At 41.9% G+C, this 18,159-nt stretch overlaps 1 protein-coding gene across 2 annotated transcripts; it reads left to right on the forward strand.

Annotated features, from left to right (window-relative positions):
• The first annotated feature begins 4,525 nt into the window (after positions 1-4,525).
• SIKE1 (suppressor of IKBKE 1) lies at positions 4,526-15,747 on the forward strand. 2 transcript variants are annotated; one of them, XM_083444600.1, is made up of 6 exons: positions 4,526-7,206; positions 7,799-7,967; positions 8,075-8,180; positions 9,431-9,573; positions 10,408-10,521; positions 13,571-15,747. In XM_083444600.1, the coding sequence occupies exons 2-6, from the start codon at positions 7,809-7,811 to the stop codon at positions 13,688-13,690; spliced, it is 642 nt and encodes a 213-aa protein (XP_083300726.1). In that variant the 5' UTR covers positions 4,526-7,206; positions 7,799-7,808; the 3' UTR covers positions 13,691-15,747. The 2 variants fall into 2 exon arrangements, with proteins under 2 accessions (XP_083300726.1, XP_083300725.1); XM_083444599.1 differs by lacking the exon at positions 4,526-7,206 and adding an exon at positions 7,515-7,604.
• Positions 15,748-18,159: the final 2,412 nt, after the last annotated feature.

An 18,159-nucleotide genomic window follows, 5' to 3' on the forward strand; every position in this document is an offset into this window, starting at 1 on the left:
CCCTCAGGCCTGTTGCTGCACTACAGCCCCCATAAGCCCCAAACAGCATGGCAATACACAGGGATGATGGGAGTTGTAGTCCAACTGCAACAATTGCCACAGGTTCCTGACCCCTGATTGAAGTTAACTGTTGTGTGAACAAGCCAGACTGGATTTGTTTCCAAGGACAGCGCTTTCTCCACGAATATTTCTAAGCACCACTGTTTGCCTGCTGAAGTCTAAGGTACAAATTCTCTGGCCAACATCATCAGTAATCCATCCTGGCTTAAATCATGTGGAGACCAAATCTTTGCTAAATATGTTCAGCTCATTACCAGCTCACATATTTTTGCCCAAAATGTAGCAGTTGCCCTTTGGGGGAGAAGCATCGGTTAGTTTGTTCCTATCTGTACTTTTCCTGTTGGGACAGCTCTGTGCTTTATTTGACAAAATGCAGCCATGTGGCTAAAAGAACTATTAAAAGCATTAAAGCATTAACCTCTCATAACCCCATTTTTCACTTTGTACACATCCATAAGTGTTTAATTGAACTGGAGTTAAACACAGAAAACTTGGAGAAGTCAACTTTATACATTCCCTTCAGTTTATACAAAGCCAGCACGATAAGAAGCCAAGAAGAACTAGAAAGAAGACAGCACCATGTGAAAAGCACTCATCATTTCATTTGCCTCCTTTACCGCTATGATCAAATTTTAGAAGGACTGCTTGGATTTTAAAGTAATTCTGCACGGACAAATTTTGGGGGTTATGCTGCTTTTTATAACAGATTACAGGGGGGTTTTTCCTGCAAAGGTGCCAGTTAAAGTGTGGATGCTTTTACAAAGAAAGTGCTCTGGATGAAAGAATTAAGATAAGTCTCTCAATAGATACTAAGCGACAAACTAGATGTCACTAAACTATGCATGCAACTACATATCTTGTTTTTTCCTTAAATAATTACAGGGGTGGGGGAGACCAATTATTCAACAAAGGAAGACTTGTCTCTTTACTCCCCCACCAAGATCAGAATGGACGGGAATGTAAAATGGGGACATTTTTTCCCTTTGGCTTCTAGCCACAAGAATGAACAACACCCCCCCCCCACGTGCTGCCTTCACAATGATAACTAGGCTCTCCTGCCCTTGTAATTTAGTGCATAGCTGCTTGCTATGTTTAACTACACTTCAAAATTAACATGATGTGATTCAATAAATGCACATATTACATTTTTGCAGAAGATCCACCTGTCTTTTCTCAAGTTTCCATTGGGCATTAATTTCAGCAGGACATTTTGGGACATGCAGGGGTTGGAAATTAATCAGTATGACCATCCCAAAACTTCCCAAAAAATAGTATTGAAAGCGGGATTGTGAGTGACCACCCTGCCCCGACAGCAGCATGATCACAAATCACCATGAATGCACAATGAAAAGGACGTCTGGACGGGCCTTTAAGCATAGGAATGCTGGTGAGCCTTTTAAAAGAAACTGATGAACAGAAGCAATGCAAGCTCCTTTCCCCCAGCAATTCCCTGACACCGATAATTTTTCACCCTCTTAATATCTCTATTGACACTTTGAAGGCAATGTGCTTCTCCTCTCCAGCACTGGGGCCCTAGGGTATCAACATTTTAATTGATCACTGTAGGTATGTGTTTAACAGTAGCTTGATATGGAGACATTAGCAGCTGATAATGTTTATTTCCATGTCAAGGCCAATTTCTGTGCATCAAACTGCTGTTAGAAAAGCAGGCAAGGCTGAACACCCCCTCCCCACACACACCCCACTCACTTTGCAAACTTTGGAGCAACCACAAATAAAAACCCTATGGGGTGTGTGTTAAGCTACAACAAATCCTCTGCATCTGGGCAATTCCTTTGTCAAAAAGGCTACTCCTTTATGTGGGGACTGAATATCATGCACTGCATATTTGCCAAGTGTTAATTTAGCAGTACTGTATCAGGATTGGAGGTAGAGGGCTTGGGTTGTGTGAAAGTTACTTTTGCCACCTTGTTGCTTTTCTTACAGATGTTACCATGCCAAGACAACAAAGACTTTTGTGCTTGATGAATACAACAAAACCTACATCCCTGATCTTAAGTGAACACAATTATTTGCAAATCTTGAGATAAAAGTTTCCTGTCTTCCCAGGTGAGCCTTATACAAGGAGATTCAAATATGTGTACTATGTTTGGTGCAGACACCCAGCTTACTTTCTGTCTTGTGAAAATACAAAAGGAAAGATTAGGTTCCAATTATGGAGATGTACTTCAATGTAACTGAGTCTGGGGCCCATCAGACATCATGCAAGAAAGTCAAAAGAAGCACAGAAAATCTACACACTGAACCCAAGCCAGTCGCTACCTCTTAGCCTAACCTACCTCTGGGGGTTGAACCATGTACACCACCTTGAGCTCCTTGTCAAAAAGGTGTAATAGAAACACAGTAAAAAAATGCAAGGGGAAAGTCTGTAATGCACTGGAAGAGGGCAAGGATGCGTCTTGATTTGAACCAGGGCCTTCAGCAGCTAGTCTTTGTTGCCTTCTGTCACCAGAAGGTTCCTTGACAAACCAGGAAGAAATAGCATTATGAGTTAAAGCTTCAGTACTGGACTGAATACTATCATCTGGACCCCAACCCCATACCCTAAATCCCTGCCATTCAACACCTTGCCATTGGGAAATGCTGCTGAAAAGACTTAATCTGCTTTGTCTTTTTGCTATAGAATTTAACCATTGGCCCATCAACCTCTAGCTCTCTGGATCCTGACCTGCCTGTGCAGCAACTGAGTATCCATATAATTTTAGCAGAAACCAGAAGATTAAACTTTTCATAGCAGGGCACCAGCAGCAGACAACATGATGGGGTGAACCTCCCAGTAGGTGGGTCCCTGCTGCTTGCCAGGGTGAGATGGTGGTGACATTGGTGCATTGCAAAAGCCCCAGTGAGGTCAGTCCTGTGGTCCTGACAGTGCTTTTGCACCACACTGCCCTGCCTGCTGCCTCACCCTTCGCAGTAAGCATCAAAGACTTGCTGCTCTATTATATCATGAATATTTTTAAAATACCAAAGCAGCAATGTTATGCAGTGGGAGAAACGAAAGTATGTATTGTGTGAGAGTTATTGCGCTCTCTCTCTCTCTCTCTCTCTCTCTCTCTCTCTGTGTGTGTGTGTGTGTTACACATCAGGAATTCATAACCTATAATGGATTTTAAAAGTAAGGTGTGAAAAACCATACTTTTAGCATTAGTGGGTGGGATTTAACTGGTACCCTTACACTCACAGAGGGATCCAGTGGCGGCATCTGCTCACAGAGGAGTAGGGGATTTTTGCCTTTTTATCCTTCCATTTGTAACTCTCCGTGACACCACTGGTTCTGGAAGGCCCCTTAACTCAGGAGCTGATTGTCAGGGAGCTGTTAGTGCAGGGGTAGGGAACCTATGGCCCTTGAAACATTGGACTCCCAACTTCCATTAGCCCCAACCAGTATGAGAAGTAGTCAGGGATGATGGGAGTTGGAGCCCAAGAACATCTGCATGGCCTGGAAGGCCACAGGTTCCTCTTATGTTAGCAGATGCCTTTTCTGCATCGTAAGCCATTTCATGAATGCAAGGGCAGCACTTAGACTCAGTCCCCTTAAATCAGAGAAAAACATCACAATACTCAATATAATGAAGGTGTGTTGTACACTTTCTTGGAAAAACAGCCTGAAGATCCTAACTGCAGAAAGTTGGAGCAAGCGTTGAATAAAGGTTTTTCAGTAATACTGTTTTTAAAGACCAATAGGTCTGAGCCATTACAAAAATGTCCCATTGAACAAAGTTAAATGAAGAATCAAGGACACCAGCTATCACTAAGAGTACCTTCTCTTAGCAAATAAGTAACAAAGACTCCAGTTTCCGTAACAGAATGTCTGGTTTTCGGTTTGTTTTTTTTAGAAAACATGAATAGAGGCTGTTTACTGTGAAAAGGAGCAAACAAGAATATTAGATAAGATGACATATTGACAAATCTCAGCCTGGAATTCATTAAACACTTTTAAAGGCAGTATTTAAATAGATAACCAGGGCCTGTCAGGTCAAGGATAGGAATCCATGTGCCATGCAAATATACGAGTCCAACTGTTTACAGTATAGCAAGAAAATGAGGCACAGTCCTTTGAGAACTAGGGCAGGAATGAATAGGCTCAGGGTTCTTTCAGCAAGCTTGTGTGTGTTGCAATGGTCAACATAACTATGACTAAAGAAAGCAGACCATATATCCATCTAGTGCAATACAGTTGACACTGACTGGCAGCAGCTCTCCAGGGTTTCATGCAGGGGTCCCTCTATATACCTGGGATTGAACCTGGAACTTTTTGTGTGTAAAGCAAGCATTCTGCCACTGAGCTAAGCTCTTTCCTAGTTGCAATTCCAGGTTGCACAACTGTTCAGCCAGTTCCTGGTTTTCACATCACAACTAACCTTCCTTGAGTTACCTCCCCTTCTTAACACAAAACTGCTCCAGAACAAGTTTTGAGGATAAGAAGCAAACAGCCCACAGCCAATAGGATATGTTTTTATTCTAATCTTCAAGGTAACAAACTCTGCAGTGACTTCCTTTAGTGGGCCTGGGGTGGGAAGCTCCTGAAATTGTTTTCTGAGAAACATCTAATTGTTTAGAAAATACATTTTTTGACCCTGGAAAGTCATTCAGAAAACACAAAATATTTGTACACAGTCTCTTAACAGTGGACAGATTTCTGGGCCCTCTTCTTGCCATATCAGTCCTTAGATGCAACTGCAAATGACAACACTGCACAGTGGGATTTGTTTATAAAAGCCTTTGTTTACAGAAATCCTTAATTTGCCAAATTCTAGTTTCTTGGCATGATAGTGGTTTAAACGCAACATTCCTTCTATCATTTTGCTCTCTACTTCCATGAGTAGGCCACACTAATATAAATACGGGGGGGGGGGCACACAAACATCCATGTTAGACAGAAGGAACATAAGCAATACTGCCAACGTTTGCTAGAGCAGTCTCATCACCACCCCTGCTCCAGATGTTACAGAAATTAGCATGGGGCTTAAGTTGAATTCTGTATATACTTGTCAGGCCACTGGATTCAATAGGACTTATTTCTGAGTAGACATGGCTAGGATTGCATTGTTGAACAGTTTTTAATTTAACTATTTGCACCATATGAATCCTGCATTTCCTTTCCCTACAATAGATCCCTTTATGAACCTTAGGTAGGAAATGCAAATCTCTTTTCAAGTGACAGCAAGGTTAGGGCATACAACTTCAATTACTGTAGTGAGCAAGCACTCATAACAAAGAGAAATAACAATTAAAAGTTCCACCCAGCCTTCTCTTCCTGTTCTGATTACAATCTTCCATGTGCAGGAGAAAAGTAGTGGAAGTAGAATTCAGTTGTAAACATGTAAATAACACATCCTCTTGGCAACATGACCACTGCCTAAAAAAGCTAATTTGCTCTGTCCTTGTTTTTTGGGACTGAATTCTGGGCTGTTGTTGTATTAAAGAAAACATTAGGGCTAGGAAGATAGACCAACAGGAGAAGTTAAAAGCAAGGATTTGTCAATCCAATTGTGGGGGTTTTTTGTGTGTTTTTTTTTTTTTTTTTTGTAAATACAGGTTTGCTAGAATCAGACTTTGGGAAATTCGGTGCTACTGTCTCCTCAAATCAAGTAATAATTATTTAAATTTTTTTTACAATGCACTTTAAAAAAGGGATCTTGGAACAACTTACAGATAATAAGTAATATAGTCACTGCTCTCAGGTTTGCCAAGTTAAAAGACAAGATCAAAATGCAAAAAACCAAAACAAAACCATATTAGGGTAACACCTTCAGGCAACCAAAATAATGTGCAAGCTTTCAAGTTCTTTTATCCGGCTAGGTGGGGAATCTTTTCAGCCAGACAGCTGTAGTCTCCTGGACATTCTCCAGAGAGCCAGGCACCAGTGGTAAGCAGCCCTAGCAGCAGAAGTGGACAGAACATCAAATGTAAATTTTGCCATTGTACCATAGGCTGGTTTCTACACACCCTCCCTCTTGTCCATCCAGACAAGCAAGAGAAATTCCAATCAAGCAAAAAATACTTGGGAGTTTGAAGCAGGACCTGGATGGTAAACAGAGTAATGGGGGAGGGAGTTGGGTGACACGGACACCACGGAATCAGCATTGGGGCACGCAAGGATAAGAAAATGAGGAGGGTGGAGGAAAACAGAAAGCTTGGGGACTAGCTACAATTCTTATAAGGACTTGCTGGAATGAAAACAGGGCAGTCAATGCAATGACTGTCACTAGATGGCAGTTAAAGGGAGGGCCAGAAAAAAAGCTAGCCTCTCAGCAGAGTTGATGGGACTAGTCCTGCTTCTTTTCTCTACTTCTGCTCCGCAGTTTGAAGGTCTCCAGCCGGCAGAATTTAAAGCAACATTTCATGCTGCAAACTTGGCAGGCAGAAAAGGGATTGTAAACGGACAGCTAGAAGGAAGGCAGGCAGATGGGATAGGTGCGCACATGGCTGGGTAACGGCTTGCTAAAACAAATGGAATTGGAAAGCGCTGCATTTGAACTGATTTTAAAGAGCAGCACAAGCCTACACGTGCCTACTCAAAAGTAAATCCATTGCCTCCAATGCAGTCTCCCCTACCCCCTCGCTGAGCACAGGATTCTCGTTTACAGCGCAATCCCTATACATGTCTACTCGGAAGCAAGTCCTACATGGCAAGTAGGTACAGGACTGCGGCCGTGAATAACGAAATCAAACCCACGGACGGGGTCGCGCGCGACCGATGCCTGCACCAGAACTTGACACGGAGCTTTCAAGCTACGAGGCTGCGCCTGACAACTGATCTTGAGCCTTTGGCTCCTGCTAGCGGAACCGCCGGGCCCCTTACGAGGCCGCAGGCCGCAGAGATGCTGCAGGCGCAGCCTTCCCCGGTCGCTGCTCCGCCAAAGGAACAGGAAGGCTCCACCTGTTGGATTTCCGCAACCCAAAGGGGAGCCTCGCCGCCTGCAACCGGAAACCGGAAGTTTCTCCGGAGAGCTATGAATTTCCCTCGACTCGGAGAGGAAGGAAACTTCATACCGGAAGCGGCGGCAGCGGCCGAAGCGCGGAGCCTGTGACCTCTGCGCCCCCTAGTGTGCCTCGGAGCCGGGACCCTCTTCGCTGACGGCCGGAGGGAGGGAAGCCGGAGCGGGAGACGCGGCCGGAGGGGTAAGTAGGAGGGCGCGAACCGGGGGTCGCCTCCTGGGAAGGGCGAGGGGCTGCCTCGGGGTCGCCCGGGACTGGGAACGGCCGCAATGCTATGTTGCCTCCTTTCTCCCGTTCACTCCATGTCGGACGCGGAAGGTGCTGCCTCCCCGGGAGGCCACTAAAACCGGACCCTGCTTGCCTGCCCTTCCTAGGACACAGACCTCCCTAGAGCACACAGAGTGGGGCTGGGGGCATCCGTGTCGTGTGGCCAGTTCTGTGCCCCAGCTTCCTCTAGTGCTTTCATATGAAGACACCTCCCCCCTCCCAAAAAACACCCCACCATAATATTTATTTATTACATTTATGTGGTGTACATGGTTCTCCTCTTCTCGGCTTCATCCTCTCCACAACCCTGTGAGGTAGGTTAGGCTAAACGATGGGGACTGGCCCAAGGTCATCCAGTGAGCTTCATGGCTGAGGGGGGATTCCATCCCTGATCTCCCAGGTCCTGCTCCAACACTCTAACCATTACATCACATATTTCAAAGCCTCACATACTCTGAGCCTGGCTTTGATAGCTCTTGAATCTTAACCCGATCCGTTCTCCTTTCAGTTCTCTGACAATGGCATGTACTATAGAGAAGATCCTGACCGATGCAAGGACCCTACTGGAAAGGCTGAAAGACCATGACAACGCAGCTGAGTCTCTCATTGACCAGTCCACCATGTTGCACAAGCGGGTTGTGTCCATGAAGGAGGCCGGCACGCCTCTTTCGCACAAGGTGAGTACGGACCCAGCAGCGTCGGTGTGAAAACGTGGGTCGGGGTGAGTGGAATGTTGTATTATTAGACTGCTCTGGGTTCACATGGACCATCTTTTCTTTACAAGTATCAAGAGGACGGAGCTGAGCTGAAGGACATGTCTAAATACAAACCTCATATTCTGCTATCTCAGGAGAACACTCAGATCAGAGACTTGCAGCAGGAAAACAGAGGTGAGCATTGTGTTAGCGAGGTAACTATGAGCCCTCAAGTGACTTGTTTGGCTGCAAGGGTTAACCAGAACATAATGCAAGCCTGCACCACTTATGATTGTCTTGAACTGAAGGATGTAAAGAGCACCCATGCCTGTGTGTTCTAGTCACAGCTCTAAACAGGATTAGTCCTTGGATATGGTTGCTCATTTCACAAGCACCCTAATCCTAAACATACATACTTTAAGTTCCATTGATTTCTGTGGGACTAATGTCTTAAGTTTGACTACTGATCTAATTTCTTCATACAAAGTGGTGTGTAGCACCTGATGAGTGCCACATTTTGTGCTGTAGCACAAAAATATATCTGAATACTGCCCAAATATTCTTCTCAGTATCGGCTCCTTACTCAATTGCATTCTTGGTGAAAGTTGTCTTTAAAGCTTGACAATAAAATTCTACTATTTCTGTGGCCTGTACACATTTCACCTACAGTCCTTTTTTTAAAAACTGGCACCCATTTACTTTCTTTAACCTGATCACTTTCCCCACTGCCTCCAAAATACATTCTGAACCTGAATAGCATGGCAGTATTGATGTTTATGATCTATTACTGTATCTTAAACTTCATGAATTGATGAGTTTTTCTTCTAAAAATTTAGAAAACTTCAGGGTGCTGGGGCCAGTAAAAGTTCCAATATATTTTAATTGATAGCTTCAGCCAATTGTAACTCATCTAAAAATTTAAGTTGTTCATGTTTTGGGGCTGAATTAACAACTAAATTATTTGAAATGCAGTTTACAGCCTTTGTGTACTGGACATTACTGTACGGTATGTCAGATGCATCGGCTCTTGAGAGCATGATAGCGACAGTAGGATTTCCCAAGACTGCCATCCTGAACAGACACATCTTGAACAAAATGGGGCTTATATCCAAGTAGATGTACACAGTATTGGTCTGGAAACAACACTGAATAAGTGCTGGACATATATCCAGAGTTTGAATCAATAGGTGAAGTACTGTACAGTTAAGGAAGGCCAGACCCATAAGGAATTTCTTGAAATTTCAGAAAATTGAATTCTTATTATAAGAGTAAGAAATTGTGTTCATAAGGCACCAGTGGGCTAAGAAATGTAAGGATTTGAAAATTATTGTATGTATAGAAGATGGAAAGGTAGGATGCACAGGGAAGTTGTACAGCCTTAATGTGATCTTAGAATATGGAGTTTCTTCCTAGTATTTGCATTGAATTTGTGTTATATTTTTCAGAACTGTGGGTTTCTTTGGAAGAACACCAGGATGCTTTGGAACTTATTATGAGCAAATATAGGAAACACATGTTACAGCTGATGATGAAAAGAAAAGATGTGGATGCTCAGCCAATTTTGAAAGTGCATCAAGCTCAGTCTGCAGTAAGGAATTATTCTATTATTCTTTTTATTCCAGAAAGAAGATAAGTTTCCAATAGGAAGAAAGATGAGTGGCTTAGTTGTTGTGCTCTGTTCCAATGATTTTTTTTTCTTGCCTCTTTTACATTTTCCTCAAGTTTGTTCTCTGAAACTTCTTCCTTCCATTAGTGTTCACAGCTCACAAGTGCCTTTTCTTTGTAAAATAAAGTGTTGCAACTCAGCCACAAGGTACCTTCTTTAGAATTCTTATAAAGAAAATTACCTGGTATATCATTCATATATATATATATATATATATATATATATATATATATATATATTTGCAGTTCTTTGTGACTTCAATATTGTAAAATGAGATACCTTTAATTTGTTTTTGTACTGCTTGCAAAAATACAAACCAGTTATAAGATCCAAGAGATTCTCACCACCACCACTACCTTAAAGCAGCCAGTATGTTGTAATTAATTCTGTCAGATTGCAACCTGAAGATCTGACCTTTCCTCTTAAACCTTCTGGGATAGCAGGAGAACATGCAGTTCCAGTACCTCCTGCCACATTCTGTAACAATCCCTCTCCTCTGTTTGTGACAGCAAATGAGACTTTGGTTTTACCACACAGCCAGTTAAGGGAACCAACATGGGAATATGACAGAAGGCACGGTAGAGCAAAGTTCAGGAAGAAGCTCAGATGTACAATATGGCAGCACTAGGTCCAGTGAGGGAAGGATGTAGATATGACTCTTTGGTTCCGTGTTCTTTTACTTTTCTTTGGAAATATCTGATTTAACTTGTTTTTCTTTTTATTAGTTTATAATTTTGCTTTCAAATCTGCTTACAGGAAATTGAGAGTCAAATCGACAGGATCTGTGAGATGGGAGACGTAATAAGAAAAGCTGTTCATGTGGACAATGACCAGTATTATAAAATACAAGAAAAGCTAGCACAGTTAGAGGTAAGATGCTGGACAACTGTAGTTGGGGATAGAAAACGGGGAGGCTTGTGCCTAACATTGTCAAAGGGTTCTTTCAGCCTCCAAGCCTAAACGAAAGTTGGTTGCTGCTTTGTTAAAAGCTAATGCCTGCCTTGAAGTTCTGCTGTGCTCTTGGTACAGCTGATGAGATAGGAAAACTGGCAGCTGAGCATCATGAAAGTAGAATCTGCACTTGCAGAATCCTGCTCCATATCAAAGCCCTTAAAACTGCAAGTTAAGAGGCCGCAACTCTTGGAGTCAGGCTTGAATTACTGAAAATTCTGTTGCTTCACTCTGAAATGAGACACATGAATTTACTGGAGGGAAAAGGGTAACGCTGCGTAGTATGAAAATACGGTTTCAAGTTAGCAATTAAGCAGGTTCATTGGGGGATACAGCATTCAGTAGAACCTTACGACTAGGTACAGCAAGGAGCACCATGCAACCACTGAAGCTTTCTCACATGATTAAGAAACAGCAGTCGAGGTGGATAATGAAAATCTTAGCTTATCCCTCCCCTTTGAAAGTCAGGTAGGTGTTAGTCTGACGCAGTAGAAATATATTTAAAAAATTAAAAAAATGTCCAGTAGCTCCTTAGAGATCAACTAAGTTTGTTCTTGGTATGAGCTTTCATATATGAAGAAGTGTGCATGCACATGAAAGCTCATACCAAGAACAAACATAGTTGGTCTCTAAGGTGCTACTAGACAATTTTTTATTTTATTTTATATATATATTTCTACTTTGAAAGTCAGTTGCAGAGGGAGCCTGTGAGAGTAGAATGGCACTGGATGTGGACACTGAAAAGCAAATAAAATGAAACTTATAGTTCATTTTATTTTCCTTTCAATTCCCTCCTTAAGGAACTGCCATGACTCCAAGCTCCTCAGGCATGTGCCAATAGTGCTAAAGTTTCAGCACCTCTAAAAATTATTACTATTTTGTGCACTTCTTTTTACATGAGTCCGAAGGCAGTTTACAGACATACAATAAAAACAGCTAAAATAGTTTTAAAAGCTGAATACAATTAAAGATAGGTTTAAAAAAAATAATGCAAAATAAACCTCTAAAACAGAAACCTTTTCATCCAACTGGAAAAGCTTGTTCAAACAAAACTATCCTCAGTTTCTAGAAAGTACAAATAATGGGTGCCTGTTATACCTCAATAGGGATGTTATTCCACAAAACAGGATTCAAACTCAGTTTATTAACCCTCATCCAACCCATCACTGCACCCAGACTGTGGTCTGGGGTCTATGCAACCACTCCCAATTCTGATGTTGCAGAGAAATGGAGCTTGGTATCACCACAGTACTGATGACTCCTCACTACAGTTTATTGTGGGAGGAGCGGGTAGTTTTCCATTGGCAAGGAGGAGTGTTGCCAGATGGCCCTAGGGCCACCTAGTCAGGTGGAGAGCTGCCACCAGTGGTTCTGCCTAGATAGCCAACAGAAAGTTCTTAAACAGGATGTTTTTGTTTGGAGGAGGAGGAGTTTGGATTTGATATCCCGCTTTACCACTACCCTAAGGAGTCTCAAAGCGGCTAACATTCTGCTTTCCCTTCCTCCCCCACAACAAACACTCTGTGAGGTAAGTGAGGCTGAGAGACTTCAGAGAAGTGTGACTAGCCCAAGGTCACCCAGCAGCTGCATGTGGAGGAGCCGAGACGTGAACCCGGTTCACCAGATTACGAGTCCACTGCTCTTAACCACTACACCACACTGGGGTATCTGTGGCTTTCGATGTTCTGGACCAAAGCCCCATGAATCCCCTAAGGGGTCTAAATTCAACCACCCCATTCCAGGGCTTCAGATGATCCATAGTGGGTTCACCGCTCCCCTCCACCCCACAGCACCCCAGATCATTTGGATTTCTCTGCATTTATGTGTAGGAAACTTAAGCAAAGCCTCCATTTTTAAAAAAGACCAAACCAAGATCAATTACTGCAGCCTCTCCAAATAGTTGCTAGATATTTTTTTTTTCTAGCTGCCTTTAAGGGAATCTTAAATATGAAGGTACAGCATTGTTGTGAAATACTATCTCACCAAACCAGCAATATGAGGATAATAACACTGGATAGCTTTTGTATTGGCACCATTTTAGTGTATTTTTTAAAACTTCATTCTCCAGACAAGTTGGCCTTGGTTTGAAGAAGCATGCTGCTGCTAAATTAGGACAACAATTTAAGTCCTGGATTTCTCTATGAGCAGTTGTCCCTGTTTGTCACTCTTAATGAAAGATAATCATGACATGCAAACCAGGAAACCAATCTCCAAACAAAGGATCTGTCAGTCTGATATTATAGTCTGGCCATATGCGTCCTTTTGCTGTAGGAAAACAGCTTCCACAGAAGATGGGGATTAGAGTCCTGCTCTTTAGGAAAACATTCAGGATTGGACAGAATGTGTGTGTCCCCCTCCTGATAAACTGGACCAATCAATATCTTAAGTGGCAAGCTTATAGAAAGCCACTGAGGGAGTCTTATGTTAACAGAGTTTCGCTTTGGTCTAAACACTAAAGCACTGAACAATTTAGACAGAACCAGGAATAATAAGGTGGCTACTTGGCACCCATGGGGTGATCCTGACTCTCTTGAAAAATTCTTGCAGACCATTTAAAGGACATTCAAGGTTGGTGGTCAATAAATAACTAGGCCAGGAAGCTGTGTGTGTGCTTGCTAGGTTCTTGTTGTCATGGCAACAGAGAAGAAATACATATAAGCCCCAGGCTGTGTCCAGAATAGGAGTTTGAGCAGTTCTTAAAATGGATGTTAGATCACCAAGCTGGCAATTACCAGTCAACTTGGCCAACACAGGTTTAGTACAACACAACCTGTGAAAGTGCTGATAGAAATGGACCTGTAAATCATTAATGTTTTCTCTTGCTATTTTTGTCTAATAAATGAGACCAATATTTATTTGTTTATTTACATTTGCCAAGGGTCTGGATTTAGTACTATCTTATATTAGCACTTATATAACTGTCACTGCTTTGCTCATATGTTTGAAACTGTTTTTATTGGTTTTATAGCTTGAAAATAAAGAGTTGAGAAAACTCTTAACAATCAGCAGAGAATCTATCGAGGTGAGGCAAGAAGAAATGCCTGATGATGCTTCTCAATCCACAAAACAACTGCCTTTAAATAGTTGATCTCTGAAGCTGGTAAACTGCACTGCAGGAAGGAGTGTGCTTATTTTACAAGCTGTTCTTTTAATTCCCTCATGTCTCCGTTTGGGTATCATTCCAGCCTTTTGCTATATTATAGACTGTGTTTTGTGCATAGCTGCCGAAATGACTCCCTCTGCAGGCTAAGCTTTGCCCTGCTTAATCATGCACAGGAGTAGTCGTGCAGCTAAAGTCCTAAGCAAATGCTTTCTCAGGGTTATCCTTGTTTTCAGAAATCTCAGTTGGATAGGACAACTTGATCACTTTTGGCTTTTCCAGTGTAAGTACATTTCTTTAAAAGTCAGACCTTTATAGGAAATGCAGCAAAATAGTCCGAACAGACTTATTTTCTTAGAAGTTCATTTACTTTCAAGCAAATAATGCCTAAGATAAATTGTCGTGGAGAATTTAGGCACTCTCGTTCTTAATTTGATTTAATTAAAAGTCTAAGCAGTATTTTGGTTCCATTTAACTACTGTTTACCAAAATTACTTGTCTTTAAATACATCAACCAATATAGAAAGTAATGCACAATTATCTGTAAAAGTATTCTCTGAAACCCTACATGTGCACTGGCTGCACACAGAGAGATATCATAATGTATAACAGAATCTTGCATTTAGAACCCTGTCTAGCATGCCAAACCATTATGGAGGTCCTTGAATGCCTCATGTATTTCCATCCATTCCTCTTTTCCCTCTCCCTCTCCCTCCCCAACGCAAGGAATCTGAGCTCATGTTCATTCACTGAGCAGAGGTGGCATGTACAGACCACAAATTCCTTGTAATTGCTTGTCTTTGCATGCATGTTGAGGGTCGGGGGGGGGGGGAAGATATCTGTTAAATCCCTTGGAGACTCCTCTGTGTGCAGGCATTGCTCTTGCATGGGGAAGAAATCATGCCCCATCTATTCATGTTTACATAGTACTGAAATGATCTAGAATGATGACTCTTCCAAAAGCAGCATCCTTTGGAACTTCATGCTAAGTATTTCAAAATTTACTCTTTGTGAGGTATTGATAGTAAAATGCTGCTGTTTCTAGATCTCCCCCCCCCCCTTTCTTCTACTTGAGACTTCAGATGGGTGCTGCGTGGAATCTTGTTTGTGTACTTTATTGAAGATCTTGTCTTCATGCTGAGTAGTTAAGGAAAGCATTCACCAAACAGACTTGAAGACAAATTATAAAGTGATTGTATAGGAACCTAGCCAAGTCCTGTCTTCATTTATAGTGCTCTGCAGTTTATTGTGTGTTCTTCTTAGCTGCTCGCTTGCAGACTCTCACATCCTCATACCTGATAGATTCTATGACTGTCTCAACATTGTGCTTGTGATTGTAGAGCTAGAACTGGAGACATGTCTAGCCTGTGTGGTCACATCTGTATAAATGTATTTGTCCCCATAGCATGCTTCCATCTTGTACAGCATATTGCCTATTGCTAAAGTGTTGTAAACCACAATGAATGGGAAAGAAGATATTTCAATGTTTCTGCTTTCTGCTGGTAAGTTTCAGAGTAGGATCGATTGCTCAGTGTTGACTTGAGCTTGCGGCACATGTCGTTTCTCCATGTTTATCATTTCCCCCCATCAGTGTGGTGGAGAGGAGAGCCGGGTTTATTTTTCAAATTCATCTTTTGGTGTTTTTAAATCCTTACCAGTCAGTTTTACTTTGAAGACTGAGCTGATAAAAGAGCTGCTGCTTTTGTGCATTATGCAAACATAACCTAATCAGCAGGACAGATTCACCTGTATATCATCACTTTGCAGTGTTATGCCTTAAATATATGCCATCAGTGCCACCTTCAGAATCAAACAGGCTCTTGTTATGAGCGGCAACATGTGCTTAGTCCGTGCATAGATTCTGGATTATTTTGTAAATACCCTTGAGGGATGTTACAATGTACATAAGTGAGTTACAGAGCTGTTGCGCTATTGTTTGCCATCTTATCTGCCTGCTCTGATCAGTGAATTCAATCTTGTCTTTACCTCTCAGGTATTAAATATGTATATTTGTTCATTTTCCTGAAATAAATGTTTTGAGGCAATATTATGTGTTGTGGCACTTTTTGTACCGTGGGTAATTTATGGACTTACCTTACCATTGGCCAGTACCATTGTTTGCTGATTAACCACTTGGACCATTGCAAGTTACGTTCTGTATTTATCTGCAAATTAGGCTGAGTAAAGGGAACTGAAATTGGCATATGCTGGCTATAAATAGGTGTCTAGTGCAACCATGTTTATCAAACCAATTAAACCCTTAAGAATTTCATAAATGCCTATATTTAACTTGGTAAAACCAAGTTTTATTTCAGTCATTGGCTGAAACAAAATGTACACATTCTCCTTCATACATGAGAATGACAAAAGCGAGCCTGTTTTCAAACCTAATTAGTAATTAGCTTTTCTCTAAAATACAGTCTAGGACACACAATATCAAATACAGTTAAGTAAAAAGTACAATTCAAGCTGTTTCCACTGCAGCAGTACAATCCTATACATATATACTCTATGAGGCCTCCTCTCCCTCAACTACCACCAGGCAGCAGCCATTCCATCAGGCTGCCACAGTGGGAGAGGTAGGAAGCAGGGCTCATTCCATCAACCAGCCAAAAGACCAGCTCCATCAGGTGCCTCTTGCCTCTGAGCTGTTTCTAGGCCAGCTGGTCATTGTGAAAACTAATCTTTAATAATTGGCACCTGAGTTGCTTTTTGGTCATTTCTCCCTTGCCTCTTGTGTTTTGAGATGGTAAGCCTGCAGGCAAGGTCTGTCATTGATTATATGTAAGCCACTCTGTGAACATTTTTAGCTGAAGAGGGGGGGGTACAAATGCTCCAAAAAAATGAATTGTTTTTATTTAATTTGGGTCTTTGAGTAAAGCAAGGTTGGGAAACCATTTTTAGCCAAATGACATCATATCCTTTTGGGCAACATTTTGGGACTTGTGTGCAAGTCAACAGGTCTGGAAGGAAAAGTGGATTGATGAATGGAGGTAAATGTTACAAAGGGTCACAGTCAGCTAGTTTCTAAATGCACACGTACTTATCTGGACGTAGGACAGAGGTGTAAGAATGCATTCCAGCCAGGCAGAAACTAATGCAGAGTGAAGCAGGGCCAGGGAGGGGTGTGTCTTGGAGAGAGTTTCGAGGCCCAGATAAAGGAGCTTGGCCTGAAGTTCTTCCCTGGGCTAAAACAACATAATCAAAAGTGTAAATGTCAGTCAGTATTAGCAACAGGAGATGAAAATGCCTTCACTTGCCAGTAGGTAAGGTAAAGGTAAACAATAGCATCTGTGTAGAGAGACGGCCAGTCAATCCTCCCTAGTCCAGCAAAGAGAGATCCATGACATGGAAAATACATCAGATATTGTATCCTTTGGAGAGTATTGTCTGGTTCACACCTGATCATGACCCCTTCACCATCTGTAGTTTAATTGGAGATGTAGCCATTGGAAAACAAGGTAACCTGCACCTTTGCCCTTCAAGAAAATTACTTTGGGCCATAATGAATTGAATGTGGAGATCTATCTATCTATCTAAAGAGAGCAATTTGGTTAGGCATTTAATTCTAACTTGCAAACACAACAGTTTGTGATAATATTTGGCTTCCTCTAGCAGCTTTCTGCTATCCTGCTAGGCACTGGCTGAAATTAGAAGGGAGAGAGAACCTGACAAAGTAGAATGTTCAGTATTTTTCAAACAGAAACAAGTTTGTTTCAGGTGGCAACTGAGTAAAATTATCCTTGCCTCTTATATGTACAAATGTGCTTTCTTTGTTTATCAGCCTTTTCCTATAAGTCATGTTTTGCAAATAATCTGTGGCTTCCTACCTCTCACAAATCAAGAATCAAGTTTGTCTACATTTTTCATAAGTGTGCCTCTAGCTGAAAATTGCTTTGCAGTTAACAGCCACTGCAAGAATAAAATAACACCTTTGTTTTAGAAAATAGGCATTCAGTTACCAGCCCAAGATTGCACCTAATTTTACAGTGATGCTCATAATGGTTTGGACCTAAAAGTAGAGTGCTTTGGCTCATAATAGGGGGGCTTGTTTGCACTCTTCATTGCAGCAACACCATACACCCTTAAAAATTATCTCCTGAAGGTTGGAGAACGATCCAGTGGCTTTGGAGGGTGAGGAGAGACTACATTTGCAGAGGGGGGAATCTGCAACCCTATCATGAGTGTGCAGAAATACCTTCTGTGTGTGCATATTGGGACTGGAGTCCAGGCCTCGGATTGGTTCACTAAAAGCACTGCCTTTGAGTCAATAAGGATAGGGCATCCCAACCTGCTTCAAGGGTTATGTCAACAGCCACTGTTGCTAGATATGGCATGCCAATATCCTGCATAGCTGTCACAAAAAGTAATTTATGTGCGCTCCTAAATCCAGTTAAGGAAGTTGCATACCATATTTTGCTGATACATAGTAATTACTATTATGGAGTTACAATTAT

This window comes from Podarcis tiliguerta (assembly GCF_965153285.1).
Source record: "Podarcis tiliguerta genome assembly, chromosome: 6".
Classification (NCBI taxonomy): domain Eukaryota; kingdom Metazoa; phylum Chordata; class Lepidosauria; order Squamata; family Lacertidae; genus Podarcis; species Podarcis tiliguerta.